Genomic DNA, 22,652 nt, shown 5'->3' with positions numbered 1-22,652 from the left:
GGCAATATCATGTTTGCTAAAATAAGTCTTATTTTTCGTTAGATATAGTGAAAATGTTTTCTCATTCTTGTCTCTTATTCTGAACTTCTGTGCAAAATTGTATTTGATGTTTTTTTTCCCCTTGTTAATAAAACTAAAAAGGGAGAAAATACCTCAACAAAGAAGAGCATTACAGAAATTCCTCCAGTTGCACATGCAGGTAAACTTTTAAACATGCTGTGTATTCAGGGGGTGAAATATTAGGTACATTGGAGAATGGCCTGCCTGTGACTTCTGTCACACACAAACGGGCTTTGCTATATCCTATCTATTCCATGGGCAATGTGATGTGATATGTCTCCAGAGGCTAGGGAGGAAAAGGTGTTTTTATGTGGGAATCTGAGCATATGGAGCATGATCCTTAGCTGGTGGGAGTTGCTTTTCAGCAGTTTGTGCAGGTTTAGGGAATCTGTTGCATTCAGTGTGATTCTGACCACAGTGTAAGTCCCCCGCCTAGGAGGAGTGCAGGTGTGGGTATAACTTACCTTGGTCCCCTGTCCCTGGAAGAGGGTAAAGGCAAATAGAAAGTCACCAAGAACCTCCTGGCAGCTGTGGGAATTGGAGTGAGTCAGTCTGGTGGTGGCTGGGAATACACAGGAGGACAGGGAAAGGACTTCAGCAGGCAAATGAGCCAGGGATGGGGGGAGATCTTTTAGGCAAGGACAGGCTCAGAGGCAGGAGTGCCTCAGAGATACCTGAAACATTTTAAGGCTTTTTTTTTTCCTTTGGACTGTGGCTAATACATTTTGAAGAGACTAAGTCCAAAATCCCATCAATTTCTATGTGTTTCTATATCTGAATTTCAGACATTATGCTTTTGAAGGCATTGTCCTTTAAAAAACATTTTCTAACTGTTTAAACTATGTTCACTTTACACAGAATAGACATTAAGATTAAAAGAATTATAAATCCAGCAGACTGCTCCTACAAAATGGGTGCGGGAAAGGGGGGTGGTTTCTAGTATTGGCATAGAAAGCTTATCTCTCTGATTTCTGCTCTTTCCTTACAATGGGAAAATCATATATGTGCTAATCTGTATAATACCCTCACACAATTTCTTGGGGGGGATTCAACAAACTATAAATTTGAAGGATTGATTGCATGGCCATTTTAACATTATCCTTTTAAGGAAAAAAATACTTTATCTGAGGTAGTAGTAAAAATACATACATAAATTGAAAAAGAAAAGGAATAACTTTACTTGCTCAAGTAATGAAAAATACTAATTGGATCATTCTAAACTGCATTGTGTAGGAAAAAACTGGTTGCTCTGAATATTCTAAACAACAGATGTATGTTTTTTGTAAATAAATTGTTTAGTCCTTAGTTCTAATACATGGATTGTAATTTAAGGGACAACTCAAATTGAATGCTTAGAGAGGGGAATTAGTTTAAAATTCTTAAGGAAGAAACATAGTAATTGTGTAGGTTTTCCATTTTGCTTTTTACATTGAACTTACTGAAATGTTTGAAAAGAACACAAAACTTAAAGGATAACCACAGTGGCATAAAGATCATAATCTTCAAAATAACATATTTTTTACTGTCTGAATTTCAGTTTTCAGAAGTGTTTAAATATTCTGTGGAGATACTTCACAGATACTTGTCTGCTAACATATATGTCAGGGGGTTTTTTTTAAACATTGAAATTTTTCAAGAGGATATCTCAGTGATGCTACAAAAGAAGTTGCAGTAGTAACCCTTAGCATTTACTATCTTACATTTCTAATGTTTTTTCAACAAATTTTTTTCTGAGGGCTTTTTTTTCACTGCATGTAATACTACTAGAAACTGCTTCTTCCTTTGATACCGTTAAACCTCATAGGAATTTAAATAGGCCCTGTGAAAGTAATGCTTGAGCCTCATTCATATGTTCAAGTTAGATGTTATTCCTATTAATGGCTTTAAGTGCTTAGATAGTAGATCAGCCTTTCATGCCTTCAATTGCTTGTCATTTCTGCATAAATATATTTCAAGATACTGTTCCACATGGTCTTTTCCTCTTGTTTTGGTTTTGTGTTTTTCTTTAATTCAGAAGCAATGTGTAATAATCTTTTTTATTATTTATTGGGTGGTGGAAAAGAAATTCCAGTGTTTTTTCTAACTTTCAATATATACTGAATTATTGGAAGCAAATTGCAAATTGCAAATCTGCCTAGCACTTGGTATTTTTCAAAGGGCTCTCTTAGGGCTTAAAAGTGTCCATTTTTTATCCATCTCTTACTCTTCAACTTTACCCTTCAAGACATGTAAAGAAGGAAGTTACTTAATTCATAGAAGAAAAGTTACACTGTTTGATTACTTGCATAGAAGTCACAGAACCATCGGTTATCCTCATCACGTCAGTTTGGATTTGATTATCATAGAAATGTATTGAATTACCAAACTGGAGCAATAGTAACTAAAGCTGATTCATTGTTATTGCTGTCAGTTGATGAGGACTGACTTTCAAGCTCTATGAATAGGTGGAGTTATTCAAACATTGTTTTTATAACAGGAGATAAAAAATGTAGAACGGCCGTTACAGTGTGGGTGGTAGGACAGATGAGAATTTTTTTAATGCTTGTCTAATAGCTTTTAGTCGCTTCATTTTTTAATGAACATTACAAACAGCATATATGTTTAAAATGTTTATTGTGTTTCCAAAGAAAGAAAATGAGGCATTTCATACAAGATTAAGTCTAACTGCAGGAAACAGTCTGGAAATTCCCACCCTTAAATATGCTCACAGAAATCATCCTGGCCTTTGGTATCTACCAGTTCTGTAAATTTTCTTCCGTCCTTTTGTGCTCATGCAATGTTTTCATCTTTAAAAATCCAAGTCCTGTATCCTCCTCCAAAAACAAGGTTTTCAAGGTAGGAGGTATATCTGCAAGTATGTGGAAAATGGGAGGATAAGACTGTGGATATTCCAGTCTAGAATGAAATCTGGAGAGCAAACACATAACATGTGAAACAGAAACAGTTGAGGACTGACTCTGTCAAAAATATAATATGCTCTCACCTGTGAATAACTATTTTGGAAAGTTCAATGCATAGTTCACTCAAACTGTATTTACTACTAGCAGGACTTAAAAAGACAGATCAGAATATAAGGCAACAGCCTATAAATGATTAAAACTTTGTAGCAAATATTGGGAAAGTATTTAGATCTCTTTTATACAATATATCTGATCATTATGCAGATATTTACCATTTTGTTTTCTTTTACACTGGAAATTATTTAAGCTATTTCTCTTTTAGATCTCTTTTATACAATATATCTGATCATTATGCAGATATTTACCATTTTGTTTTCTTATACACTGGAAATTATTTAAGCTATTTCTCTCTTATATATATTTTTAAAAAAGGCCTCTCTGTGCCTCCGTGTTATTTTGTTTCCATCTGTATGAAAATTTTTTTACTTAAAAATACTTACTTGCCCCTCCAAATAGTGTCCTTCAGGATACATTCATTCGATCAAGATACTTTATGCAGATACTGCAGTCTGTGCTTAATGTTCAATGGATTCTTAGATCCCAAAAGGATGATTTCAGAACTACTGAAGGCAGCATGATTCCGTGAAAGAGTTTCATTGTGTCAGAGGTGGAGAATAACAAGCGTATTCTGGTTTCAATATTAGTTATGTACATTTTATTATAGGACAACAGTCCTTTATTCATGGCCTGTTTTGAGTAGGGTGAAATTTGGAGAGCAAAAATAGGCTCCATGTGCCATCTAGTGGGAATGTTCAGGTTGTCTCACTAAAATTAATTCTTTGCTTAACAGAGATACTGCTAGTGATGGATTCAGTTCAAAATGTTTGCTATAGTTTCTCCATACTATTACCATTTTCTTTAAAAGCATAGCACTTTAGCTTGGAAGTGGTAAAATTCTATATCTGACCTGCAGGAAGAAATCAGATCAGTATCTGTACTTGTCCAAGAATTATTGATTTAATTAGGAATGTTACCACTACAGCAAATAACCTTATCACTGTTTGGAAGAATACTGATTTCTGTGAGCATGGAATGGACTTACAGGTAGAATATGGTATTATGTTAAGTATTTTAAGGTGTCACTTTGACGTAAGTGGCATTAGTGCCTTGAGAAACCAAGATCCAAAGAAAAGAAATTCTTCTGTGAGTTTCTAATCCTCATTAATGAACATATTTCATGTCTCTGCTTAAAATCTCACAGAAAATTACAATGAGGTTTTTTTTTTTTTATTTTTTAGCGAAATCCAAGACCAGTGACTCACCAGTTCCAACAAAATTTAGATTATTACAAAGCACGTGGAGCAGACTTGATGAACAAAACCCGGTAAGCTATTTCTAAATATGTGTTCACCAAACTAAGATCTTACATAAACAAAATATTTCAGAAGTCACATTTATCCTAAACAGGAATTACATAAGCAATATTAGAAGCACATGTGTTTATTTCATGACATCTATTTCAAATGTGTCCCTTGACTATTATTACATTAAAAATTTGTTTTGCAGTCACTCGCTGGCATCTTTTTGTTTTTCCGATAATTCTGATAATGCACCTGATCACAACCTGGAGTATCCATGTACCAGAAGCTGTCAAAGTTAATTTAAATTGATAAAAATTCTGTTTGAACAAATTTTTACAAAACTTCTCCCTTCTTTTAGAAATGGTTTGTATCAATAATGCTAAAATTCCTTGTCCAAGGCTGTGTTATCTGGGTGGCCTAAGGTGGGTGCCAGTGACTGGTGCCTGCTGGGGGCTGCAGGGCTATCCAGCACAAGACATAATGCTTCAGTCGACACAGCCACAGGCAGTTTCTTGGGTTGCACATGGCCCCAGCCATATCCTCTGCCTGCTGATTCGTGGGAACATAGTAGCTTTTGGACTTTTGCATCTCTGTCACATTCTGTTGAAATCAGCTACATTAAAAGCCAACTAAAATTAAAATGGAGTAGTTTGAAAAGCTTTTAGAAATGGACAAAGAAGCAGAAATTAAAGCTAGGTAGAGTCACTGCAAACACATCTTTTTAATAAATCAGGCTTTAAAGTTGGGGATAGGTGTCAAAGATTACTGCATTCTGTTGCATTGTCTTAATGTTTTTACTTACTGTTTTGAAAAATTATCTCAAATGTTGCTTAAACTGAAAAAATAAGTTGCTTGAAGTTTCAAAAAGAAAGATTTCAAGGATTTTGAAGAAAACGGGAAATCGTAAAACTCAAACAAGAATGACACCTGCTGGAAACCTAAATTCTGAGAAAAAAAATGTGTTAAATCTGTGTAGGAATATAAATTAATTGCACACATATACATAGAATATATACCTAAGGAGATGGGAAGTTGTTTAGAATAATTCACGTAGAAGAAAAGCTTGGATAAATTTATCTCAAAACAGGAACACTTAGAGTAGGTCAAATGTGGTAAATCTGTTTAAGATTGGGCTAGGGAGAGAACTGGAAGATGTAACGTTAGGAAATGTTTCTGCAGTGAGCAGAGATGGATTAAATCAACTACCAGGTCTTTTTCATCTTTAATTCCACAGTCGCAGTGATTTGTTTAAAATATCTTGACAAATCTCTGATATATATTGCTTATTTTATCACATACAAAACTTTTTAATCGGTCATATTCATATATTTGTCTCTCATCTCTTGTAATGATTACTTGCTGAAAAGAAAAATGCCTTTGAATAAGGCCTGCTTAAAACAAAACATTTCCATCTTAGCAGAAAACTGCAGAGATTGAATCATCTCCCTATTGCTAGTTTAAAAATACACCATTCACAGTCAAGGTCAATGATGCTTATTGTGATGAAACAAAATTGTTTGCTTCATAGATGGAATTCACGTCTCCTTGATACTCATATTTTTTAACTGATGCCTTACTTTTAAATGCATCTGCTGATAACTCTACAACATAATCAATCAGTATGTTTCTTGTAATTGTTGTGCATGTCTGGTACATTTAGATGGCTAAAATGTAGATTGATCCATGTTTAATGACTGTAATCATCTTTTGCATTAATATATCATTTAAATGGTAAGAAATCGACACATTGTTCTTATTTTCCTGGACTACAGCTCAGTTTTAATGTAACTCCTCCAGACATGTAGCACCTCACTATTGTTCATTTTGTGAAGCTGTCATTCAGAAAAAATTGCACAGAATTTACTTCACAATACATTTATTAAAACTGCCTCTTGAAAAGATATTTAGATAGTAGTATTTTTTTTTCATGTATTTATGTGTGTTCTGAGCTTATCATCAGCAGCGTTCATAGCACAGCTGAATCACACCACAGACTATTAGGACTTGCAATAACTATCCTTTCTAGTTGTAATTCTAAAACATTTTTGCATGTTACTGTTGGAAGCATTTCTAGAAATCATGTTTCAGACATGAAGGCTTAGGAATTGCTTATGTTCATTGTTCCTGTAAAATGAAGTTTTCCTCAAAAAGTCCCTTTCCAACCATGTGAAAGATGCAAATAAACTAATTTGTCCTGGTGGACATACATATCAAAGCAGCAAATCAAACAGTGTAGAAGGAAAGCTGGCACTTTTTATTAGGCAAAATATAAAATGAAAAGGAAAATATACAAGAAAGGAACAAGCAACTGGACACAAATACACAAGCCTCTGTATAAGCTTTGTTTCTTGCATCTGTGGACCATCATGATTCGAATGATTCAGTTAGCTCAAAATGTCCAGTGGCTTTATTGCTCAGGTAGCCTGGCAAAGAAAATCACTTACTTTCAGTAAATATAATATTTTGTGTAAAGGGGTTTTTTTAGTGATTGTCAAGGTTCTAGACCTAGAGACAACACAAACCTAGGACTCAATGTGCAAGCCATCATCTTCCTTCTAAGCTAATATTTTAGGTGAGTGAGTGATATATATACCACCCCAATCTCCAACTTTAGTGATTGGTTTCAGTAGACTGAGGGAAATTATATGCCAAATATACTAAAGTTTGGATTCTGAATCTCAGCCAAGTTGTTACTGGTATGACCCCCAAAATCAGCAATGTAATTAGATTTATTGCAACTGTTGATAAGTGGTTGAGATCCCTTGCAGCTTGACCTCATCTGTTAGCAGGTTCCTATAAAAAGAAAAGAGAAAACTAAGCCTACTACAGGCAGATTATTAAAAATAAGAAGCAATCCATTGAGTCTTGATTCCCAGCTCCTTTTCTTGTCTGCCATAATCCACTAGAACAGCAACTTCAGTTTGAAATGCTGACATTTGTGCTCCTGTGCCTACCCCAAAAATAACCAAAATTTTAAAAGGGCCCAAGGGAAAAGTGAGTATCAAATCTCTGAGGCTGTTTTCTGTGAGCCTTCTCGTATAAATCCACTGGCTGTCCCCCATTCAGAACTGGTTAAACTAGTAAGTTCAGGTTCTGGTGGGGCTGAGAGGACCAAAGTGTTGGACTCCTGAGGGGGGCCACTCTGATGGGGGTGACTCACATGTGTTTGTTCTTCAGTGGGGCTGTGCTGGTATCATTCCTGGCAAAAGAAAACAATACAAGTCTCAGAGGGGTTGGTCTGGGCAGGTTACCCCTTAGTGGCTCAAGTTGTTTAACAGCTTGGACTTGATATTTCTCTGGTGGAATCTCAACGTCAGTTTCGTGAAGTGCTTTTCACACTGCTGCTGTTCTTCCCCCACCTTTTCAGGGGGTTCTCTTGCAATTAATTTCATGTCCAGAGGGAGTGAGACTGTTCATTGCACAGCCTATGCAATCATGGGTGAATGTTCATACCCTGGCGGGAGGCTGTTAAAGGTGTATTGCCCTCCTTTCCAAGTGCCAATTGAGCAGTGGTTAAAGGCAGTACTGGCATTCAATTGCCTGCAATAAACTGTAAGCCACGACTCTTTGTTGGCTCTTTCACTGCCCAGACAGGAGAATTAGGAGGGGACTTTGAAACCAACCCATCAATGCTCAATCCCACAGGTGTTTGTATTGTGGCTGTTAGGTTTGCAGTGTTGGGTGCTGCAGCTGTTAGTGCAGCCAAATCAGCTATAACTTCAGAAATTCCATTTTGTGCTGCAGTGAAGATCCAGCACTGTGATACACCAGCAATCCTTGAATCAGGCAGTGCATGCACCACATGGAGTGAGTGCACTGCAGTCTCTGGATTTCCTTTAGGGTCAGAGTCAGCAAACTTCTGCTTCTTACCCAGGAGCCACCAAACATCCCAAAACTCTCCTTCTGCCCTTCAGCTGTGGGGTGCAAACCTGGCCCTGGCAAAGCACCTGCAGCTTTTGCATATCAGCCATTGTTTGAGTTATTAACCATTAATATTTCAGTCTCTCACAGCTACTCAGTTTGCTTTTGAAACCATTTGGACCTCTTATAAGACCATTTTATAGTTCTCTAGATGCTTTCCTCGTAGTGGCTTTTTCAGTCATTCTCAAGTGACTGTGGAAGGGCTTTTTGTAACACCAGCAGCAATAAGTAAAATGGGGAGACAGAGAAACATCCTGTAATTATTATTTAGCAATCATTCCTTCCCAGTTTCCATAAACTGGGAAGCAACACTTGGTCCCAGTCTCTGCACTGCTGTTCCTCCTAAAAAATTGTACAGGCCATCTTTCTTCGTCACCAGTACATGGCAAAAGTGCCCTATACAGCTTGGGGCTGTATCTTGTGAGAGTGTGCAGGCTCTCATACTTCAGGTAACTCTCCTTTTCTGTCTATTCTGAGCATCTATTCTGAGTCTAAACAATTCATCTGTTGTTATTTTCTGGATGTGCTTTATATGTTTGTGCATGTTTGTATTGTGTAATCTGAAAAAAACCCATCTCTGGAGACAAATAGAGAAATTATAGAAAGAGCAAAATAAAAATTGCTCTTCAGGTGTCTGCAAAAGTTACAAGTTATCCGTATTAAATAATTTGTAGTTTATTTTTAGTTCAACTTCCCCAAAATATTGTAAAGCTGTTTCTCCCCAGTACAATGATTGTGTTGGTTTTAATTACATTTCTTCATGTTTTTAAAAGACAGCTATTTATATCATGGAAGTACAGAGCAGTAAAATTAAACCTCAGGAGTGAAAAGGTCTTTGTGGTTGTGATATATTTCTGTGAAGGGTATTTCAGGCATTAATTATATAAAGCAGGAAATTATTGCATGAACAAATAAGAATGGCTTTGCTGATCTGTGGGTTATGTGAACACTTCCACTGGGAATTAGAAGGTTCTTTGCCTCTTTATTTTACACAGATTAAATGGTTCGACAATTTCCTTATTCTTAATGTTGCATATAACTGAAGTGAATTAAATAGCCACTGTAGTTAAAAATAAAAAGTAACAATGATAAAGATTGTGATTCAGTATATGTGTTATACCCTGAAGCAGTTCTTCAGCAAAATCACTTTAGAAATCAGGATTCCCATTAAAAAGTGCTTGGCTTGAAATGATTGGGCTGGGCAGAAGGTGAACTCAGAGCAAGAGACATCTAGCTCAGCCAACTTAAAAGTAAAGTCTAGTGTTAGCTTTTCTTTCTGAAAGAAATATTTGAGTTTGAGTAATTGTAAACATTGGAGAGAATTTAATCTAGCAGAAATAAATATTAAAGCAGTCTTTGAATAAGTACAAAAATTCAGTTTTACAAAGTTTTCGATTCTGTAGAGCCTGGATTGCTTTTTGTCACTCTTTTTTTTTTTTTTTTTTAGAAAGGCAAATTAAGAAAATTGGTACAAACTCACTTTGCTTGGGGTTAGTCTGTATTTTTCAGGGAGAAGGACAAAAAATATTTGGGCCCTACTAGCTGGGAAGAATTCACACCACACTCAGACACCTTCCTTGTAACATTCAAATCTTGGATTTTTATCTCCCAGATTTAAAGAACTATGGCTGTGCCTTTCCAAACCATTGGCAATGATGTGATGATTTCTCCTCTTTTTTTTCTCAGTGCCAGTGCTAAGGCTGCCCCTCTGAACATTAACAAAGTCTCCAACAGCTTACTGAATTTTGGCCGAAAGCTCATTGCTCCGGCCATGGCTTCAGGTGGGGCAGTGGGCGCTCCTGCCGGCGGGAGCAGCTTCCCTCCCTCTTCAATGCCAAGCAGGAGCACCATGGAAGCCCCTCAGCACCAGCAGCACCAGCACCAGCAGCATCACCACCACCAGTCACAGCAGCAGAGGATGATGAAGTCTGAAAGCATGCCAGTTCAGCTGGGCAAAGGTAAAGGGGAAATGTGTGGGAGCACCATGACCAAGGGAAGCTTTGTCGTACATCTTCAGGGTGGAAGAAAGTACTTTCTTCTCTTGATTTTTATATCAGTGTGTACATATTTGGAGGAAACAGCAAAAGAAGTATTTTGTTAGGCAGGATGCCTATGCCAAGTACAACAGCACATTTACAGTGCAATACAGAATTGGATGTTATCTCAAGAATGTACAAATACTGTAAGAAGGTTGGAACCTTTAAAAATGTATTAACCAGGAACTGCATCAGACAGACTTATAGACTACATCATTACCATAAACATAAGCCTATTAATTTTTCAGGCTTTTAAATGTAACCTGTTTTTAACTAGAAGAATAACTTCATACATGTTTTTTCAAGTTATTGGCAAAAAATCCCATGCATAACAGTATTAGCTAAATACATAATGATAAGTGAAGGAAGTTAGAGAATAACTCTTCATAAACAAATTCTTATTCCCTTTAGAGTGTGTGGGGGCTTATTTAAGAAGTTATTTGAACCATAACAACAATTTGTCTTGTAGTAATTTGTGATGGCCCTCTGCACTTTATTTAGTAAACAGTGTCTTTTTCTTAAGCCTTTCTTTTTATATTTCTTGAGGACAGCTTATTCAAACCACAGACTCACAAGCTCAGCTTTGGTAGTTGTTTGCTATACTCTGCCACGCTCAAGGTAGGTTACTGCTTTTCATCTTCAGGCAGCCCATAGCAGTATGTGCTTTCCAAGGAGAATATAGAGCAAAAAAGTATCTGCTGCACTTAGCAACTCATCCAATGTCATGGTTATGAGCTTCAGGGCTGGTGTTGGTTGCCCTGAGCTATTGCAAGGGATTGCATCCTTTTTTTCTTTTTTCTTTTTTTTTTTTTCCCACAAATTTGAAAGTGTAAGAGAAGGGAAATAACACTTCATAGCTGAAGTTGGTGTTCTTTCTCTCTCCTGAGGCATCCATATGGTCCAAAGGTCCTTTCATGATGCATCGCATCCACAGCAGACACTGAGGGAGCAGAACTAAAGTACAGCTGTTCTTTTGGAGCAGACATATACAGGCACTTCTGTAAGGGCCACTGCAGCTGCTTGGCAAAATCCAGATATGCAGCTTCTCTCAGAATCACCCAAGAATCTCAGAAATTGCTCCAGCAAGGGTTTTACAATGCCGACGTGAAACTGAAATGCAGTGAAATTTTGATGCAAATCCTGCTCACAACAATGGAAGTAAAAGTAGGTGTAGAACAAAATTATTTACACCATTATGGAGAGACTTTTTCTTTGCTTTTTAAAAAGTTTTCCATAGTTCCCTTATCACATTATTCTCTTTTTCCTTTTTGAGTATAAAAGTGGTCTTTGGGTGGCTGGTTTTTTCCCTGCTTAATATAACAAAAGCATACAATTTGAAGCAACTTCTATAGATGGAATCAACTGTAGCCTAATCTTGATCTGGCTGCTAAAGGATGGCCTGTTGTATGTGCCAATTAACATGTATTGTCAGGAAATGCACCTGATACTTTCCATACAACAACCAAACATAAAAAATTGTAGTTATGTTTGGTCATTGTCATGTGCAAGCTGTGCACATATTTCTCCATCAGTAGGAATATGGGGATTCAGTAAAGAAGAATTTATGATGCAGGGCACAAGGCTTTTTCATGGTAAGAGGAAAAAACATAGTGCAGCTTCCTCTTAGTGTATTCTGTCTATCCATATTTGGTACAGCCTTTGCAGAAGCAATTTAAGGAGAACAAAATGTAAATATACTTTTTTTAATAGGTTCAGATGACAATGTGTTTTGTTTTACATATTAGTGCCATGCTTGTTGTTCCACTCCTGTAGAATTATCAGTATTTTGCCTATACTTGTATAAAAATTTTAAATGATGGCAGCTGTGTTTGCAAGTGGCATAATTTATGTTTTTAAAGAGACACAAAAAATTATAAAAGGAGATACAAAGTGTTTTAGAGGCTCCCCAGTGAATTCTCTCTGAAGTAAGTTTAAATGTTCAGGAAAAAAATCCCTATTTTCAATGACACTGTGGTAGAGACAGGCTAAAAAGCCTTTTGAAGTTTGATGCAGGGACCTTTGTAAACAAGTCAACACAATCTCCATCACATCGTAAAAGCAAGAATAAGTCTTTTTAGTTCTGTGGAGGACAGTAACACCAGCTCAAGAAAGAGCTGTACAGCATCTCCAGTGAATGAGGGCACTCTCCACAGCTATGAGAAGCTGCCAGTCCTGTGCCCAGCATTGAGATTTGGGATTTAGAATATATCCATACTCTCAGAAGCTCTTATTCTACTCATGTTTGTGCTGAACTTTTTAGCTTCTGCACTGGCTTTTTTTCTAGCTCTGGATCCTGCTGTAGGTTTTGAGTATCTAAAAGCTATTTGGCATGGTTTGGAAATACAAGGCTCCCACGTTACTAACTAGCTGTCACTAATTATCTCCCATTCTTGTTCTTCACTGTGTTTTCAGCTCTCCTCAGCCCCCTGGAGTTTAGTTCTTTAGCTGACGTAGGCAGAGGCATGGATTTAGGATTTAAATTGATAGACATTTGCGCTTCCACTTGATCTAATACTCACAGATGTTCAGTTGGACAGTGTAACAGGCCAAAGGGCTGTAAATCTAACAGGCATCAAGCCATAAAATAAGTCATCCATTTTTCTCATACTGGTCCATTCAGGTTTTGATTGCTCAAGTAGTGCTGATAAATTAATATGTAGAGAATTATAAGCTTGAAGAGATGAAATTAATTGCTGGATCTAGTTTTTTATTAAGTGTGAGTAAGTCCTTGGTATAAAAATACCTTGCAGGACTGTCAAAATAATCCTGTCCCAGCTTAAACAGCTCTGTTTCGACAGTTACCACTCACAAACTAGCTATCATTCATGCTGCTGTACTCTAAATGAGGGACGATTGGTTTACATGATCAGTTGTAATAAATTCTCACTCCAGAGTTTTGGTACTTGCTGAATTTCCATACCAAAAACATGTATATAATTTAGATAATGTACGTGGAAAACAACAGACTGAAAAAAAATCCCCAACCATAATTGCAAGGCTGTAATTCCAGATGAGTCTTCACCATTACAAATCACAGTTGAACAAAGTATCCAGACACCTAATTGGAAATTCAGTTCCTCCTAATAATATATTAATCCCATTCAGCCTGTTCTCAGCACAGAGGAAGATCGGGTATCATTACTGATTACTTATGCAAGGTAGCCGGCTAACAGAAGAGGGATTAAAATATTCTCTTGATCCTGCACAGTGAAGTAATTCATTGGCACAAAAGTTGAATTCAAATATTGAGTTCATTGGATTTTCAGTTCGGGTGGTTGTTTTGAAAGATAAAAATACTGATAATGAAAAAAAAACATAGGAAAAAAGCAGAATTGTTGCCCTTTGTGTTCCAGTGGATCCTTCATCATTCAGAAACTAGATATTCTTTGATTACCAAATGGCAGTGTATTGCCAAGAGAATAAAGCATTTCCCTTTCTCTTCTTCCCTGATAGCATCAGATAGTTTTCCTTCTAGGTCCTTTTCACGGTGAAACCCAAAAGACTTTTGATTTGAATGCAGCTTTATCTCAAGGACACATTAGAGGACTATTTTAAATACAAAGTTCTGCCAAAACTGTGATCAGCTGTCTAAAGAGTTTCTAGGCTATTATTTGGTTTTTTGAGTTGATATTTCTGAGGTATTTCTTGTAACACAAACAGAATTTCCACAGTCACCGAATATTCCCTAAAGAAATTATCTCCCTATTTAGAATTATTTATGAAGTGTCTCTAGAAAAGGAGTATGCTTTTTCATATGGATAAAGAAATTTGCCTTATTAATAGCAAAACTGAATACAAATTAATGGAATAAAACACAGATTGACAAATGTTTGGGTTTTTTTTCTTTATTTAACAACATATGCATATTATTAGGCAATTATGAATTTTTTTTACAGTAAGAATACAAATTCTGAGCTCCTCAGCACAAGAGAGACATGGAGGGAGTCCAGTGGAGGGCTCCAAAGAAGATTAGGGGACTGGAGCACCTCGCTTGTGAGGAAAGGCTGAGGGAACTGGAATCTTTTCGCCTGGAGAAGACAGAGGGGATAGTATCTAAAGGGTGGTGTGAAGAGGATGGGGCCAGGCTCTTCTTGGTGGTGCCAAGCAGTAGAACAAAGAGGACATGGGCAGAAACTGATGCACGGGAAATTCCACCTGAATATGAGGAAGACCTTCTTTACTGTGCGAGTGACCGTGCATTGGAACAGACTGCCCAGGGAAGGTGTGGAGTCCCTTTCCCGGAGATACTCCAAAGCCATCAGGATACAATCCTGACTAATGTGCTCTAGGGGTTTGGCCCGGTGACCTCCAGTGCTCCCTTCCAACCTCAGCCATTCTGTGATGCTCCCTAATAGCAGAATGACACTGTCTCTGTAAAGTGCCACCGACAAAACGGTTTTGACTCTTCAGTTAAATTTAGATTTTGATCTAAATCAGTCGCTTAAAAGCATCGGGTTTCTGCAGCCTTTGGCTACTGGTTATTCAATCTTCCCGTTTCCTTTTGCCTGTCCCTACAGCTCTCTCTCACGATGTCCTTTCTGTTCAAAGCAGGGTGCTCCGGCTGAACCCCCAAAGCTGCGGCTCTTCCGTGCGGCGAGCTGCAGCGGCGGGGCCGCGCTAACGCTGTTGTTTGTTTGCCAGGCGAGGCGGGCGAGGCGGCGCCGCCGGGGCCAACCGCGGCCCAGCAGCACCCCGCGGCCCTCACAGGTAGGCCCGGGCGGCGCCCGCCAGCACTGCCGCCGTCCGTCCACCGAGCGCCGCTGTTGTGCCGGCAGAGAGCGCGGCTGCACCGCGGCCCTGCCGGCGCTCTGTGTGTGTCTGTGTGCCTGGCCGTGTGTCCGTGTGTCCGTGTGTGTGTGTGTCTGTGTGTGTGTCTGCGTGCCTGGCTGGGTGGCTATGTGTGTGTGTCTGTGTGTGTGTCTGCGTGCCTGGCTGGGTGGCTATGTGCGTGTGTCTGTGTGTGTCTGTGTGTCTGTGTGTCTGTGTGTCTGTGTGTGTGTCTGTGTGTGTGTGTGTGTGTGTGTCTGTGTGTGTGCCTGGCTGGGTGGCTATGTGTGTGTGTCTGTGTGTGTCTGCGTGTCTGTGTGTGTCTGTGTGCCTGGCTGGGTGGCTGTGTGCATGTCTGCTTCTGTGTGTGTGTGTGTCTGTCTGTGTCTGTGTCTGTGTGCCTGGCGGGGTGGCTGTGTGTGTGTCTGTCTGTGTCTGTGTCTGTGTCTGTGTGCCTGGCGGGGTGGCTGTGTGCATGTCTGCTTCTGTGTGTGTGTGTGCGTCTGTCTGTGTCTGTGTGCCTGGCTGGGTGGCTGTGTGCGTGGCTGGGTGGCTGTGTTTCTCTGTGTGTGTCTGTGTCTGTGTGGCTGGCTGGGTGGCTGTGTGTGTCTGTGTGGCTGGCTGGGTGGCTGTGTGTGTCTGTGTCTGTGTCTGTGTCTGTGTCTGTGTGTCTGTCTGTGTCTGTGTGCCTAGCTGGGTGGCTGCGTGGCTGGCTGTTTCTCTGTGTGTGTGTACCTGTGTCTGTGTGCATGTGTGTCTGTGTGTGTGTCTGTGTGTGTGTGTGGCTGGCTGGATGGCTGTGTGTCTCTGGCTGTGGCTGGCTGTGTGTGTGTGTGTGTATCTGTCTGTGTCTCCGTGTCTCTCTCTGTGTCTATAGGTCTGTGTGTGTGTCTGTGTATGTCTCTGTGTGTGTCTCTGTGTGTCCCTGTGTGTCTATGTCTCTCTGTCCCTTCACTGGCATCCACCACATGTCAGCATCCCTCTGCATTACAAATCTCTTCTGCGCCTGCACTTTGTAGCCCATTTCGCACTGTCATGGGGGGGCAATTCCATCATCAGTGTCCCTTTTAGCTGCATTACCTCCCTCTTGTTATATTTGGGGCAGGTATTTTGGGCCAAACATCTACTGTAGTGCACTTGACTGACGACAAGCTTACCTGCCTTGGCTGAAATAAAAAGCACATGGATTTGTGTGATGAGGTGGTCTGAATGAATTCTGAAAGTGCTGGAAGCCTTTGTTCCAATTTCACTGTAGGAGAAAAAAGGAAACTAAATTATTTGAAAAGTTTTATAAAACTCATCTCATTCTTTTTGCAAATTTTAATACCCTCCATCCTGACTATGGTGAATACAGACAGATGAGCAGATCTGAATGGTTTTGAATTATATATGGTGCCATACTTCTGTTCTTGGTATCTTTGTCCTTGCTTCCCTTAAAACTGTGAAAGCTGTTCTTTTCCTCAGTAGGGATCAAACAGAATGAGCAAGTTTTGTATGTCCTTTTTGCATCTTTCTCTGATTTTTTATATATTGTAGCAGGGACCTCCAAAGTTCCTGGTTATATCCCCCATAACTTAACTGAAACTTAGTAAGACCTGAAGCTCTCTTTCCTTTCATTGTAAGTCTTTTCCTTGCCATCACCTTTTACTTTATTATATGCACTTATTATTGATTACATTAAATTTAAATTATCCATCTTTTCAAGACATCTCAGGTCTCCGCAATACCAACAGGTTTCCACTACCACATCTGTGTGTTTTCCAAATGGTTTTGAGGCAGAGCCTTTTGTAATGCTGGGGTCAATCCCAGTACTAGCAACACGCAAGTAGTGAGCCACATAGAAGCCAGCACATGGAGATAATATTGCTCCTTTTTGCCTCAGAAATGGATGTATTTTTAGTGTGTGAAATCCTGTGCATCACTACTGTGAACTATTTATGCATGTTAGTGTGCATTTTTTTTTTTTTGAGACATCCTACGCAGTAATGTGTTCTGACTATTGCATACGTCAAGGATCCCTACATATTTGTTCTGTGTGCTTCATAAGCATGTATTTCAGTTCCATGTTTATGGGTTTCTTCAGCCTGTTTCATATAGGCTTTAGGACCTTCTGTTATATGCTGAGATAGTCAGAGATTAGATTTCACCAATGTTTTTTTAAGGAGCCTTGATGTATTTATCTGAAATTGACAGAATGAGCAGATGAAAATGAGAGTTTTGATTCAGTGGTGTTCTCAGGTTGCTGATTAAGCTGCTAAAGAAGGACATGGAGTTGTTTAGTTATTAACTGTATTTCAACTGTACTTTATTGCAAACTTTATGCATTTTGATTTTACGGGAAGGGTAAGACTTTTTTTTCTTTTTCCTCTTTCTTTTTTTTTCCCTGAGGAATAATCCAAAATTAGAAACTCTATCCCATTACCTTCTCATGAAGCTAGTGAGTGATCTGAATGTACCACAGTGCATGTTAAGAAAGATGTAGAATCAGTAAGACACACAACAGAGAAGGTACAAAAGGCATTTGTGTCATTGCCCCGACGTCCCAAAATCTGCACATTAGTGCTACAGTGTTGTTTCCAAAGTTATATGAGGGTTTTTAATGCATCAGCCTCAGTGCACACATGATACATCTGAAGGACTTCAGAAGAAGCATGGTGACTCAGTTAAATGTTGTTGCAGCAGCTTCATTTAAGAGTTGGACTCAATGATCCTTGTGGCTCCCTTCCAAGTCAGAATATTCTGTGATTCATTAAATTTTTCTGTTGAGAAAATCATAGATGCCAGGTTTGGGGTTTTTTATTTCACATTAAGGAAAACACATACTATTGGTATGACCTGTCTTTTAGCTTTCTTATTTACAGTTGTAAAAACAATTACTCCTCTGGAAATTAGAAAAGTATGTCACAGTCCAAGAATTCTGCTTTATGATTTGCAACACACCGTAATTATTCCTAAATGCTGTTCTTTCTGTCTTAATTCTCAATCAAATCCCCAAATAATCATGTCACAGCACTGTTCACGGGGTTAGATTCAGGAAATAAGAACAGTGTTTCCTAAGGATAACTTTCCAAGCTTTGCTTATTCATGCAGGTGCATCCTAACCTTTTTTCTTACTTTGGTAGAAAACATACAGATACAGTACTTTTATCACTTCTGGTTTACTGTATCTCTGTCTTAGTTTAACTAGATCTTGTATTGCTCTTATTTTTCATTTTCATTTTATATTTTATAGGCCATAGTAACCAGACTGTTCAAAGCTCTTGGTGTTATTTGAGCAAATTCCCTTTTCAGACAGTTGTAGTATTCAGTCCACAAAATCTTTTTTGGTTGTGCAAGTAGAAGCATATGCTGTTCCTCTGGACTGTGATCCATCTTTTGAAGTATAGCTGTTTTCAGTGGCCATTAGGACAGTTCTCTGTCTTTTCAATTTCTTACTATATTTTGGACATTTTTTTCCTTAGAGCTGAAAGACAGAATATAGAAAAAAAAATCTTCACGCATGTTTTTTTGTTGTTGTTTTCCCAAGCTTTTCATATGGGTTCCTCAAATGTATTTAAAGTATTCTTCTCTCAATATTATTTGTGAATTTTTATCACATAGTCTGCTTTTTTGCAGGTGAAATATGTTAATGGCAGGCCATGCAGTAAAGAGTATGTGAAAAATACACATTGCTCATTTAGCTTTTTTTGTTTGTTTTTTTAATCTTGACCCTATGGGGAAGATATCTTCTTCTTAGTAGGATGGTAAAGAGAGACGATTTAGTCTGATTTATACTTAATATAATGTTTTTCTCTTGCTTTTTTTTCTGTCCTCCAAAAAGATTTTTTTTATATTTATATTGGCTGCTCTTGCTTAGCTGGGTGAATTGCTTTTATAAATGCTTTATTTGCTAAAATACGTGATTTCATCTGTTCCAAAAGTATTTTTAAGTTTACCTACTGCAACCACAATTCTATTGTAAATTGCCACTATGAAATGCATAAAAAGTTTTTTTCTTACATAAAGGCAACTGTAAGGATAACGGTGTTGACAAGTGACATGATTTTATCCTAAAATTATAAATCTTCTAAAAATTTCCTTGTGACTGAATTATTTCTGGTGTTTGCCATGCAGTGGTTTCTCCTTTTTCATCTCCAGAATTACTTACACTGTACCTGATTAATGCAAATTCCATTTTTATATATAATGTGAAGGCAAAAGTTAAGGGAGATATGCAACAGCCTCTACCTCATGCACTTTTAAGGAAACTCCTCAGACTAAGTGGTAGGTAGTAAGTGCCTGGAGGAGGACTGTGAAGAAACAGAAAAATCCAGTTGAATGAAGTTGGTGGGAAGTAAAGAATATATAAAGGAAAAAGTTAGAGTAAGAAGTTGCAGAAGAGGCAGTGTGGAGGGATCTGGAGAAGAGGTGGAGGCAGACAGGAAGGTGCAGAAAAGCATGAGAAGCAGGGCATAAAATGCAGGAGGGTCATGGGAGAGGTGAGCAGAATAAAGCAACAGAGAATGAAGGACAAGGTGGGAAGCAGTTTATATGAGTTTTCTTCTAGAAAATGTTCAGAATATTAAACTCAGATCCTTTCTTAGTTTTTTTTAATTCAAGGTCTGTTTATTATTTGCTTGTTCAGTCTCTTTACATTTAACAGTCTCCTTGTGAAAAGGGTGTTTCAAATAAATCTGTATTTATACCCTTAAAGAAAATGTGAATGATTTCGATGCAGAGGATCATAGATTTGATGCTGTAGATGGTGGCATGAAAGCACACATAAACAAAGGAAAGGACAAAGGAGAACATAAATCCTCTCATCAGAATAGCCATCACACAAGAGACAGGAAGAATTCTTGAACATTCTTTACATGCTATTTAACTTTTTTCCAGAATGGAAAACTCTACAGTTTCATGGAGTCATTCTGACTTCATCATACACATGATAAAAAGATTTTTTAAACTATCATCTGTCCTAAAGCAACATTTCCTTAAAGAAAGTTGATGAAAACTGGCATACTGGGTTTTTGAAAACACTTTGTGAGTCTCAGCTAGAAGAATGGTCCTTATCAAAGGCTGCCTGACTGCCTATACTGCCATGATGAACCAGCACAGACTTCTACCCAGATGTCTCCACTATGATAGTGGACAAAATTCTTTTCAAAAGCCCTATGAAATGGCAGTGAGTAACTATTGAGTAGACTTCATCAAAGTGTCTGTTAGGTGGAGATGGCCTTAAAATTTGAAGCATGAGAACTTACATTCTTTTCCAAACTTACTTTACTTTTTTACCTGTTTAAAGTCTAAATATTGTCATCTAGATCTTCAGTGTCCAACCCACTTCTGGAATCTGAAATTCTTGTTCTTAGCATTCTTTGCCAAGTTTTATAGTTGGAAAATACTATTTCCATTGTAGTGTTGCTGACATCAGATTTTTTTTTAATTTTTTATTATGAGATGGTACCTTGCTCATTTTGCCGCACAGGGCATGAAGGTCCTCAGTCTAGGGTGCATATAGTGAGGTGGTATTTACATATATATATATATATATATATATGTGTGTGTATATATGTATATATACACACGTAATTTAGCATATATATATAGATATAGGTGTGTACTAGATAGTGAATTTTTGTGTATATATCTATATATACACAAAGATTTTGTGTTCTCTCATAAAGAAATTAAGTTCCATGTGTGAGCAGGTGAACAGTCCTTCAATCTCTCAGTGCATGCTGACAAACTTCAACATTTCATTCTGTGTTTAAGCTGTCTGTGACTCTCAGTCAATGTCAATTAAGACAAGGAAGTATTTGTGGGGAAAAGAAAATGCCCATAGATTAACTTTTTGGTTTTTTATACTTCCTTTACAGGCCAAAGTTCAAAAAACATCAGTTCATCTCCAAGCATAGAGAGCTTGTCTGGAGGACGTGAATTTACAGGATCTCCACCTCTGTCTGCATCAAAAAAGGATTCCTTTTTCAGTACCATCTCCCGCTCACGTTCCCAAAGCAAAACTATGTGCAGAAAAGAGTCGGTGGGTTCTTTTAACTTTTTTAAGCTATTTTAATGTCACACTGCATTGTTAGAGACACTCATTTCTTCCATACATTGAGCACTTGCACTTGGAAGTGTTTCCCTAAGCATACATTAATGTCCAAAGCAGAAATAAGCTATTTCAATTGTTTGTGTTGAGTGATATCTCCATTATGGCTTCCATCCCATTATCCTATCTGAAATGAAACTGTGAATGTGCCTGTTGCCTCTGAGAAAGACGAGAGAAGTCCTCTAAGATTTTTTGCTTTGTTAGACTTTTGCTGTAGTCCTGAAGTTAATAAAAAGTTCAGTGGGAAGCTTGAATGCTCAGCAGATCCAAACATGTCCATCTGTTGTCCCTGAAATTCCTTAATATATCAGAGGTTTCCCAGTGTCTGTAGCATCTGTAGTCTGCAGTCACAGTTCTATTTCTTGCGCAGATCTGACCTTCCATTTGGTCACAAGAAACTCATATTTAAACAGGTTGTTCTTATCCAAGAAAATCAGCTCTAATCATGGGTATGTTCCAAAGAGATTCTCATCCCATCCAAGATACTTTAGGAGCACTACTATGATGATCTAGGTATGCCATGGAGCATGAGGATTCTTGTTTATTCTCTATACTCATTTCCCTGTGTCTCTCTGCTGACAAGAAAACAATTACATAGTGGATGTAGTAAGTTGTGGTTTTTGTAAGGTAAAGGCACAGTCATTTTCTTCATTCTTTTTTCCTCAATGTAGGCTCATAAAACTCCCTATTGATTTCAATAAATAGGAATTGTAATAGCCAAATTTCTGTTACAATATTCTTCAGGTGTTCAGAGCTAATATTGCACAGAAATTTCATCTGAACATCTCAATTCTTTTTATTTTAAACAGAATCTTTATTAATAGTCACATCATGTTTTCAATTTGATATTCAAAATGTTCTAATGAAATGCACAACTTTGTGCAACTTTGTTCCGTTTTTATTCAATGAATAAGACTGTTTAATTCTTGTTCCAAATGCTTTGCTGTTGTCTAAAGAAAAGCTGTGTTTTGTGGTTAGTCAACAAGAAGCTATAATTTTGGTTTGTTACCATTTAAAACATGTTGAATTTAATTTAAAGCTAAAACAACATTTTAATTTCTTTCTGCTTGTCCTCATGAGTTGAAGAAAAACAAATACAGCAATATTGGACTTTCCTTTTTATGTGGCTTAACAAGATCTAAATAAAGCTTTCATTTACAACTTTTATCCAGGCTAGAACTTGGGGGTTTTGCACCGGCATTTTAAGAATAATTCCTCCTTAGTCCTCTAATAGGAGACAGGAGAATTTGCCACTGTATCTTCATACTCAGTTAAAATCCATTAATTAATAACATGTTTTTCAGGTAAATAATTTCCCAAATTTGGGACATTACATTAATGTTTTCATCAAGAATTTTGAATAAAGAAATATTCATTGTAACAGATCTGTTGTCCTTATGATAATTTTCAGTGGATTGGTAATCATGACGAACAAAGCAGGGCATAAATTTTTTAAAGAATTCTATTAACTGTGATATGTCATTTATATTTTAGCGTTTTATGATTAAACAGCTAG

The 22,652-nt window shown here is 37.8% G+C and overlaps 1 protein-coding gene across 7 annotated transcripts in view; it reads left to right on the top strand.

The window, feature by feature from the left end:
- Nucleotides 1-22,652, top strand: part of TBC1D5 (TBC1 domain family member 5) — a 313,036-nt gene that overhangs the window by 249,379 nt on the left and 41,005 nt on the right. For 5 of the 7 annotated variants that reach the window (XM_085051059.1, XM_085051056.1, XM_085051058.1 and 2 more), the window contains 4 exons: nucleotides 4,259-4,344; nucleotides 9,929-10,200; nucleotides 14,920-14,985; nucleotides 20,904-21,067. In XM_085051059.1, the coding sequence (XP_084907185.1) occupies nucleotides 4,259-4,344; nucleotides 9,929-10,200; nucleotides 14,920-14,985; nucleotides 20,904-21,067 (588 nt within the window). The remainder of the gene's footprint in view (nucleotides 1-4,258; nucleotides 4,345-9,928; nucleotides 10,201-14,919; nucleotides 14,986-20,903; nucleotides 21,068-22,652) is intronic. The other 2 variants (XM_085051061.1, XM_085051062.1) reach the window with 1 other exon arrangement.

The sequence above is a fragment of the Lichenostomus cassidix genome, chromosome 2, assembly GCF_008360975.1.
Source record: "Lichenostomus cassidix isolate B80296 chromosome 2, HeHo_3.0, whole genome shotgun sequence".
NCBI lineage: Eukaryota > Metazoa > Chordata > Aves > Passeriformes > Meliphagidae > Lichenostomus > Lichenostomus cassidix.
Note: the sequence above shows the minus strand (reverse complement) of the source record. Positions and strands in the feature narration are given on the sequence as shown.